At 55.5% G+C, this 10,242-nt stretch overlaps 1 protein-coding gene across 2 annotated transcripts in view; it reads left to right on the top strand.

Moving 5' to 3' along the window:
• The window catches only part of kdm5a (lysine demethylase 5A), a 30,086-nt gene that overhangs the window by 17,934 nt on the left and 1,910 nt on the right, over positions 1 to 10,242 (top strand). For both annotated transcript variants that reach the window (XM_084483431.1, XM_084483430.1), the window contains exons 20-28: positions 359 to 537; positions 1,409 to 1,547; positions 2,031 to 2,210; positions 2,591 to 3,193; positions 3,482 to 3,640; positions 4,188 to 4,331; positions 4,929 to 5,076; positions 5,750 to 5,970; positions 6,420 to 6,875. In XM_084483431.1, the coding sequence (XP_084339557.1) occupies positions 359 to 537; positions 1,409 to 1,547; positions 2,031 to 2,210; positions 2,591 to 3,193; positions 3,482 to 3,640; positions 4,188 to 4,331; positions 4,929 to 5,076; positions 5,750 to 5,970; positions 6,420 to 6,875 (2,229 nt within the window). The remainder of the gene's footprint in view (positions 1 to 358; positions 538 to 1,408; positions 1,548 to 2,030; positions 2,211 to 2,590; positions 3,194 to 3,481; positions 3,641 to 4,187; positions 4,332 to 4,928; positions 5,077 to 5,749; positions 5,971 to 6,419; positions 6,876 to 10,242) is intronic.

The raw sequence follows: 10,242 nt of genomic DNA, 5'->3' as shown, positions 1-10,242 counted from the left end.
TGTGTTAGCTAGGGTTTAACCAGACCTAGGCCTGTGTTAGCTAGGGTTTAACCAGACCTAGGCCTGTGTTAGCGAGGGTTTAACCAGTCCTAGGCCTGTGTTAGCTAGGGGTTAACCAGACCTAGGCCTGTGTTAGCTAGGGGTTAACCAGACCTAGGCCTGTGTTAGCTAGGGTTTAACCAGTCCTAGGCCTGTGTTAGCGAGGGGTTAACCAGACCTAGGCCTGTGTTAGCTAGGGGTTAACCAGACCTAGGCCTGTGTTAGCTAGACTAGGGTTTAACCAGACCTAGGCCTGTGTTAGCGAGGGTTTAACCAGACCTAGGCCTGTGTCAGAGTCTAACCCGACCCCGGGCCCTAGGTGCGCCTGACGCTGTCGGAGCCCCAGCGGGTCACCCTGGAGGAGATGAAGCGTCTGATCGACTCGGGGGTGGGGCTGGCCCCGCACCACGCCGTGGAGAAGGCCATGGCCGAGCTGCAGGAGGTCCTCACCGTGTCCGAGAGATGGGAGGACAAGGCCCGCGCCTGCCTGCACGCCAGGTGCTCGCTCACACACACACACGCACTGTATCACTCCATCACTCACTCACTCTATCACTCACTTACTCACTCACTGTATCACTCCATCACTCACTCACTCTATCACTCACTCTCTCACTCACTCTATCACTCCATCACTCACTCATTCTATCACTCACTCTCTCACTCACTCTATCACTCCATCACTCACTCATTCTATCACTCACTTTATCACTCACTCTATCACTCACTATCATTCTATCACTCACTCACTCTATCACTCATTCTATCACTTACTCACTATCATTCTATCACTCACTCACTCTATCACTCACTATCATTCTATCACTCACTCACTCTATCACTCACTATCATTCTATCACTCACTCACTATCACTCACACACACACACACACACACACACACACACACACACACACACACACACACACACACACACACACACACACACACACACACACACACACACACACACACACACACACACACACACACACACAGCCGTAGTTTGTTCCTAGAGGTGTTCAGGCCCTAACCCCCTCTGTCCCCCTGGCTCTCTCTCTCCCCCCCCCTGACCCCCCCCCCCCCCCCCCCCCGGCCCTCTGTCCCCCTCCCCCCCCCTCTCCCCTCTGGTCCTCTGTCCCCTTGGCTCTCTCCCCCCCCCCGACCTCCTTGTCTCCCCTGCCCCCCCCCCCCCCCTCTCCCCCTCTGGTCCTCTGTCCCCTTGGCTCTCTCCCCCCCCCCGACCTCCTTGTCTCCCCTGCCCCCCCCCCCCCCCCTCTCCCCCTCTGGTCCTCTGTCCCCTTGGCTCTCTCCCCCCCCCCGACCTCCTTGTCTCCCCTGCCCCCCCCCCTCTCCCCTCTGGTCCTCAGGCCGCGCCACAGCATGCAGACCCTGGAGGGCATCGTGACGGAGGCCCGCAGCATCCCCGCCTACCTGCCCAACGTGCTGGCCCTGGCCGACGCCCTGCACAAGGCCAAGGACTGGACGGCCAAGGTGGAGTCCATCCAGGTACCGTCTGCGTTTATCAACACACCCTTCCACACCCTGACGGTCTGTCATCAGGGCCACACCAAGTAGTTAGTGATAGGGGTGGCCGTGTGTGCTCGTTCGGCAGTATTCCCTGATACTTAATTGTTCTACTGCTTATAATTCAAAAACGACTACTTATCGTACCAAACTACTACTTATCATACCAAACTACTACTTATCATACCAAACTACTACTTATCATACCAAACTACTACTTATCATACCAAACTACTACTTATCATAACAATAATACAAGGCTATGTATCACACTAGTACTACTACTCTAGTTTGTAGCCCAACCTGTTTGGGAAACACGGTTTTAGTTGCTTATAATTCGGTTCATTAATTCGATTCGTTAGCCAAACTACCATGATGGACCATCGAATGAGTCTCTCTCTTGCTCTCGCTCTCCCGTGCGCTCTGTCTCTCTGTCTGTCTCTCTCTCTCTCTCTCTCGCTGCAGAACGGGTCGAGCTACGCCTACCTGGAGCAGCTGGAGAGCCTGCTGGTGCGGGGGCGATCCATCCCCATCCGGCTGGACCCCTTCGTCCAGGTGGAGTCCCAGGTGGGCTCGGCCCGCGCCTGGCGGGAACGCACCGCCCGCACCTTCCTGAAGAAGAACTCCACCTACACCCTGCTGCAGGTGAGGACGCCTGGCTTCAGTCGGGGAATCAAACGGGAAGGAAGTTCCCACGAGTCGTCCGATTGGACGAGAGGCCTTCCATGAGTGTTGATGTAGAGTTTACCAGCACTTGGACTTTTGTCCAAGGTGTGTGTGTGTGTGTGTGTGTGTGTGTGTGTGTGTGTGTGTGTGTGTGTGTGTGTGTGTGTGTGTGTGTGTGTGTGTGTGTGTGTGTGTGTGTGTGTCCAACATGTTAAACGACGGCAAATCAAATACAACAAATACGAAGGGTGTATTTGAATCACAGTTGCACACGACGAGTAGACAACACCAACCCCCCACATCGCCATGGTAACACATCGCACATCCCTCCCCCGCCTCCCCCCCCCCCTCCCCCCCAGGTGCTCAGCCCGCGGGGGGATATCGGCGTCTACGGCAACAGCCGCAGCAAGAGGAGGCGCGTGAAGGAGCAGCAGGAGAAGGAGCGCGGCGGCGGCGGCGGCGGCGGCGGCGGCGGCGGCGGCGGCGGCTTCGACCGCGAGGCCCTCAGCGACCTGGACGAGAGCCTGGAGGAGGGCCGCGACCCGGCCTCGGTGGTGGCCCGCTTCAAGGCCAAGGAGCAGAAGGAGGTGGAGTCCATCCACGCCCTGCGCGCCGCCAACCTGGCCAAGATGGCGCTGGCGGAGCGCATCGAGGAGGTCAAGTTCTGCCTGTGCCGCAAGACGGCCAGCGGCTTCATGCTGCAGTGCGAGCTGTGCAAGGACTGGTTCCACGGCGCGTGCGTGCCGCTGCCCAAGGCGGGCACGCAGAAGAAGGCGGCCGCCGCCGGCTGGCACGGCAACGCCAAGGACTCCACCAAGTTCCTGTGCCCGCTGTGCCAGCGCTCGCGCCGCCCGCGGCTGGAGACCATCCTGTCGCTGCTGGTGTCGCTGCAGAAGCTGCCCGTCCGCCTGCCCGAAGGGGAGGCCCTGCAGTGCCTGACGGAGAGGGCCATGGGCTGGCAGGTAAGGCCCCCCACCAAGGCCCGCCCCCCCCCCCCCCGGAGAGTCTGGGGTGTGTGTGTGTGTGTGTGTGTGTGTGTGTGTGTGTGTGTGTGTGTGTGTGTGTGTGTGTGTGTGTGTGTGTGTGTGTGTGTGTGTGTGTGTGTCTACACGTGTGTGTGTGTGTGTGTGTCTCTAAAACAGTTAGTCCTCATGGGTTCCGTTGACTCACTGTGCCCTATCACCGCTAACTGACGTGTGTGTGTGTGTGTGTGTGTGTGCGTGTGTGTGCGCCTGTGTGTGTGTGTGCAGGACCGCGCCCGCCAGGCCCTGGCCACAGACGAGCTGTCCTCGGCGCTGGCCAAGCTGTCGGTGCTGAGCCAGCGGATGGTGGAGCAGGCCGCGCGCGAGAAGACGGAGAAGATCATCACCGCCGAGCTGCAGAAGGCCGCGGCCAACCCCGACCTGCAGGTAACGCGCACACACACACACACACACGGTTACACACGCTCACACACACACACGCTCACACACACACTCACACACACACACACACACATACGCATGGATACACACACACTCGCACACAGAAACACACAGGCTCACACACAGACACACAGACACCCAAGCGGCAACACACACCACAGACACGGAGCGACACACACATGCTTACACACACGGCGACACACAGATGCATACACACACACACACACACACAGTACACACACACACGCTCACATGCTCACACACGCATGATCACACACACACACACACACACACACAGCAACACATGTGCTCACGTGGTCACACACGCATGATCACACACACAGCAACACACACTCTCACACAACACCATAAACACACACACACACGGGTAAACACACACCGTCGCGACCACTCAGACACACACACACACACCTTCACAGCCACACGCACACCTTCTCCATTGTCGCCCAATGAGATGGCCCAAAGGCTCGTGGTGTTCTGAAGAGTGACGAAGGCGTGTCTCCGTCTGCAGGGCCACATCCAGACCTTCCACCAGGCGGGCTTCAGCCGCGCGGCGGCGGCGGCGGCGGCACGCCAGCCGCCGTTCGCCGACTACGACGACGAGGAGACGGACTCCGACGAGGACATCAGGGAGACCTACGGCTACGACATGAAGGTACGCACTGGGCCTCGCTCCCCCTGGACAGACAGACAGACAGACAGACAGACAGACACAGAGAGAGACACACACACAGACACAGAGAGAGACACGCACACAGACACAGACGGACAGAGACACAGACAGACAGACAGACAGACAGACAGACAGGCAGACACAGAGACAGACAGACAGGCAGACAGACAGACAGACAGATAGACAGACAGACAGACACAGAGAGAGACACGCACACAGACACAGACGGACAGAGACACAGACAGACAGACAGAGAGAGACACACACACAGACACAGACGGACAGACAGACAGACAGACAGACACAGAGACAGACGGACAGAGACACACACAGACAGACAGACAGACAAAAAGATACACACACACACACACACAATGGTTTCAACAGAATTCGAAGGCATACTGCCGTTGGTCATAACACGATGCATAACAAAAACGCTATGCATCATGGGAAATGCGCAGCACAGTTGCACACTTATTGGAGGGGAGAGTACACAGTAGTGCACGCTGTACAGCGGAGGCTGCTGCTGGTGCTGGTGGTGGTGGGTGATGATGCGGCTGTCTGCCCCGGTCTCCCCAGGACCCGGGGGAGGTGAAGCCCTACCTGTTCTGCGACGAGGAGATCCCGGTGAAGTCCGAGGAGGTGGTCAGTCACATGTGGCCCGCGGCCACGCCCTCCTTCTGCGCCGAGCACGCCTACTCCTCCGCCTCCAAGACCTGCGTTCAGAGTAAGTCCCGACGGGTCGATCTCTCGCCCTGTAGTCCCACCCCCCTGCCCCCCCCCCCCCCCCCCTCCCTCGCCCTCGGCTGTCAAAAAATAGAAATGATATGCTCACCGGTCTGAGAGGAGAGGAGGAGATGTTTGCCCTTTTATTTGTGATTCCTGTGATTCCAAACGCGGCTTCAGTTTTTAAAAATAAGTATAAAGTTAACGTTGAGGTTTTTCTCTCTCATTCCCCGTCTCCCTTTACATCCCTGATTCACCATGGTTCTCCCTCTTTCCATGTCTGTGTCTGTCTGTCTGTCTGTCTCTCTCTCTCTCCCTCTCTCTGTCTGTCTGTCTCTATCCCTCTCTCTCTCTCCCATCTGTCTGTCTGTCTCTATCCTTCTCTCTCTCTCCCATCTGTCTGCCTGTCTGTATCCCTATCTCCCTCCCCCTCTCTCTCTCCCTCCCTATCTCCTACTCTCTCTCTCTCTCCCATCTGTCTGTCTCTCTCCCTCCCTATCTCCTACTCTCTCTCTCCCCCATCTGTCTGTCTGTCTCCCTCTATCTCTCTCCCCCCCTCTTTCGGTCTGCCTGTATCCCTCTATCTCTCTCCCCCCCTCTTTCGGTCTGCCTGTATCCCTCTCTCCCCCCCTCCTCCCTCCCCCCCTCCACCTCTCCCCCTCCCCCGCCTGCAGGCGTGGCCACCCCCAGGAAGCAGCCCCGGAAGACGCCCCTGGTCCCTCGCAGCCTGGAGCCCCCGGTGCTGGAGCTGTCCCCGCAGGCCAAGGCCCAGCTGGAGGAGCTGATGATGGTGGGCGACCTGCTGGAGGTCTCCCTGGACGAGACGCTGCACATCTGGAGGATCCTGCAGGCCACGCACCCCCCCTCGGAGGAGCGCTTCCTCCAGGTCCTGGAGGTAATGACGGGGGGGACGGGAAGCACGGGGATAATGCATGAGGCTGTAGCAGACTGTGGGCCGTACTTCCATTATCGTACATGCCAGGATCGGTGTTCACCTGGCTCCTCCCTTACCCCCCCCCACCACCACCATCCCTTCTCCTCCTGAAAACACCCCTCTTACAGTTATTGTGTGTTTGTACGTCCTTGCACTCAATGTACGTACTTATCGTACGTTGTACGTCCGTGTACTACTTGTAAAACTTGTAAAAGTACTTGGCACCGTGTAGAGTCCTAGCCGTCTTCGTTGCGTACGGGGAGAGTGGGTTAACCTTAACGCTTGTTAACCTAACGACAAACGCCTGCGCTAAACGCCCTAAATGGAAATAGAAACGTTGATGCAGTGCCATACCCGCGTGTGACCATGAGGGGGTGCTGTTTCCCCACTGTGCGTCCCCGCCCCCTCAGCCCGGCGACTCGCTGCTGGACAAGCCGCTGAAGCTCAAGCTGAAGGAGTCGGAGAGGAAGCGGCGGCGGAAGCTGGAGCGCGCCGAGCAGCACCACATGCTGATGGCGGCCGTCACCACGGGCGACCTGCGGCACGCCAAGAGCAAGGAGCTGAAGAGGGCGGGGCTGGAGCTGGGGCTGGCCGGCAAGGCCAAGAAGAAGAAGCTGAAGGCGGGCGCGGAGAAGAGCCGCGAGCTGAAGCAGCTGGCCAAGCGGCTGGCCAAGGAGGAGAAGGAGCGCAAGCGGAAGGAGAAGGCGGCGGCCAAGGTGGAGGGCGTGAGGGAGGCGCCCGACAAGCGCAAGGAGAAGAAGATCCTGGACATCCCGTCCAAGTACGACTGGTCCGGCGCCGAGGACTCCAACGACGAGAACGCCGTGTGCGCCGCCAAGAACTGCCAGCGGCCCTGCAAGGACAAGGTGAGCCCCACACCCCCACCCCCCCACACCCCCACCCCCACACCTGGTCCCCCTGCTGGGTGACCTGGTCTATGACCTGTGTCACCTGGTCCGTGACCTCATCCCCCTTGCTGGGTGACCTGGTCTATGACCTGGGTGACCTGGTCTATGACCTGGTCTATGACCTGGGTGACCTGGTCTATGACCTGGTCTATGACCTGGTCTATGACCTGGTCTATGACCTGGGTGACCTGGTCTATGATCTGGTCTATGTCCTGGGTGACCTGGTCTATGATCTGGTCCCCCTGCTGGGTGACCTGGTCTATGATCTGGTCCCCCTGCTGGGTGACCTGGTCTATGACCTGCACCCCTTGCTGGGTCACCTGGTCTATGACCTGGTCTATGATCTGGTCCCCCTGCTGGGTGAGCTGGTCTATGACCTGCACCCCTTGCTGGGTCACCTGGTCTATGATCTGGTCCCCCTGCTGGGTAGGCATGGGCGATTCGCGAACGATTCGGTCAGAACGAACGAATCCCGAAGGTGAACGACGAGAACTGATTCCCAAAAAGAAGAGAACTGATTCCTTTTTTTTACATAAAATAAAAATATGGTCACTCAATCAATATGGTGAATAAAAGATACAAACGAACAGAGCTTCGTCTCCCCTCGACTTCATATTGATTGAGTCTAAAACGTTCTCATATTGATTGAGTCTAAAATGTTCTCAAACCACACGTGTATTGCTCGAGCGGCGTCATAGGCTAATGCTACAGAAATTAGCTGTTTTCCCGAGCACCGTCACCGTCTGAGACCTTCTGGTGGTTTTAAAGGCTCCGTTTGCGGGCGTACCTCATATTTAAAAGCAAAGCGGTGAGGCCAGACACCTGAGATGCCCCGCCAAATGACATAACTGACCATATGACTTAACAAACTGAACGAACTGAACGAACGAATCAAACGAACGATTTGTGATAGTGAAGGGAACTGAAAGAACTGATTCCCGGAAAAGAATCATTTTGCCCATGCCTACTGCTGGGTGACCTGGTCTATTATGTCCTGGGTGACCTGGTCTATGACCTGGTCTATGTCCTGGGTGACCTGGTCTATGACCTGGTCTATGTCCTGGGTGACCTGGTCTATGACCTGGTCTATGTCCTGGTCTATGTCCTGGGTGACCTGGTCTATGACCTGGGTGACCTGGTCTATGACCTGGTCTATGACCTGGTCTATGTCCTGGGTGACCTGGTCCATGTGTTAGTTGGACCAGGTAACCCAACACATGAACCACCAGGTGGACTGACACACATGTTTTTAATCCACCTACTGGTTCCTCTGTAGCCTCGACTGGTCTCAGTCAAACCAAATACTGGATCCCTGTCCAGATATTGGGACTAAAAATCGAATCAAAGTCCCATTACTAGTTTGGAAACCCCCCCGGTTTGGGTGCAGTGCTGTGTTGTGCCAGCAGAGGGCAGTGTTTCAGTTGGCCACACAGTGTAACTAAATGGCCTGTACTGGTATTCTAGCACATGGTTTCCCAAAGACTGTGTAGCAGCACACAGGGTGGGTCGATATGTTTGCAAAAACGGTTTTAGCTTCAATCCAATTATGAATAGAGATCATGAATTTCTGACGTGGCTTATATGACTCGTTTGTTCTCATAGCGTAGCTCATGGGCTACTCTGCTTTACCGCGATCATATCACTCGGTACGGTTACTAGTCGAATGTTTCATTGGACAGGAACAGGAAGTGAGGCGTGATCATTTATTTGCAGATTGAAAGACAAACACACTGAGGTACATTGAAGTCAAACTTTGTTTGATAGTTCCGTCGCAGGAGCTGTTTCCAAAGAAGAAGAAGAACTCAAGTCTAGATAATCATGTAGAATACTCCCTGTAAGGGATACCATCAGTGCATCCAGTGGGAATCGAACGCTGAACCCTGCAATTTTTCAATTCCGTTTTTTCAATTAATTTTTATTTGTATAGCCCTTAATCACAGGTACAAAGGGCTCAAAGGGCTTAACAGGCCGTGTGTTTATGACACCCCCCTGACCCTAGCCCCCCCACAGAGGGCAAAAGATCCTTCCAGGGATCATCAGGAGTGCACTGGGGGCCATAATTGACACACACACATACAGGCAAAACTTTTTCAATTGGTGATGGGGTGCAGGCCGGTTAACTTATAGGAAGAGTCCAGGCATCCGGTTTGTAGTCATTGCGATTATGCCGGGCATCCAGCCGCAGTCACCGCTAAACACGCTACAACCACACGCAGACAGAATAATGAATTGGGTGTTAATACCGGTGTAAGCTGGACCGGGTCTGCAGGGTTCTGGTTGGGGGGGGGGGGGGCCCGCTGGTCCATGACGACACGCGGCCCAGTGTCGGGTTAATGACAAACACCGCAGCAGGACCACCACGTGACTTTTTGACAAGTATCATGGAATGTTTCGTCTCCCACGGTAACCGCACTGGAACACCTTAAAGAGAGTTACACATCACGTATTAACCGGGCCGCCCCCCCCTCCTCCCACCCGCCTCCCCCCCCCCACGCCTCCCCCGGCCACAGGCTGCTCGTCAATCAGCCATCGAGTTAACCATTGGCCGGCCGCCGCCTACTTCCGGCTCAGCCAATCACGGCGGAGAGGGCCGTAGAGAGAGAGAGAGAGCCAAAGACGTCACGTCGCTCGTTTTTGATTAGTGAAGTGCAATGAGGGCGGCAAACCAACCTGCTTGTCAGTGGTATTTCATATTTATATAATTATGGTATAATTAGAATCTATTTAAAGTTTAGATTGATAGGGTTGATACGGCTTACAAATTTGGCAAACAATATAAAATAAATGTATACCGTTAACATGAGACGGACAGTGGCACCCTTACAGAGAACTATATTCACAACCACATCAGTCACACATCAAAGCTTTAACCATCATCTGTGCTATGACCTCTCTGATTGGTTGAGGGGCTCGGCACATCTATCCCTTTCTGCTCGTTCCCAAAGCTGGCTGAAGGTACAGTGTACCGGTAACAGTGACTAGACAGTCCTGGAGGTTGAATCTGAGACATCATCACATCATCACCATGAATGATTGTTTCCGGGCACAGACATCCAGTAACTCAGTTCTTATTCTTGATCTGTGAATAAATAAGCAATGGACTCGATGACCCTGTGATCGAAGCTTTAATAAACTCCTGCTCTGTGCTGATTGGTCAGACACGTCTTTGGACCCCGCCCCCCCCCTGTCAGGGTAGGCTGCGCTGCATGAGGACGTACCAAGGGTTCAGAGCGAGGGGTCAGGATGAATCGCTTCCCTGCTGGAATGGGCGGGAGTTACGTATTGCGTTATGACCAAAACAAAAAAAAAAAAGTTTTTTGCTATC

Source organism: Micromesistius poutassou (assembly GCF_964030765.1).
Source record: "Micromesistius poutassou genome assembly, chromosome: 18".
Lineage (NCBI taxonomy): Eukaryota > Metazoa > Chordata > Actinopteri > Gadiformes > Gadidae > Micromesistius > Micromesistius poutassou.
The sequence above is the reverse complement of the archived record's forward strand: the minus strand, read 5'-3'. Positions and strand labels throughout refer to the sequence as shown.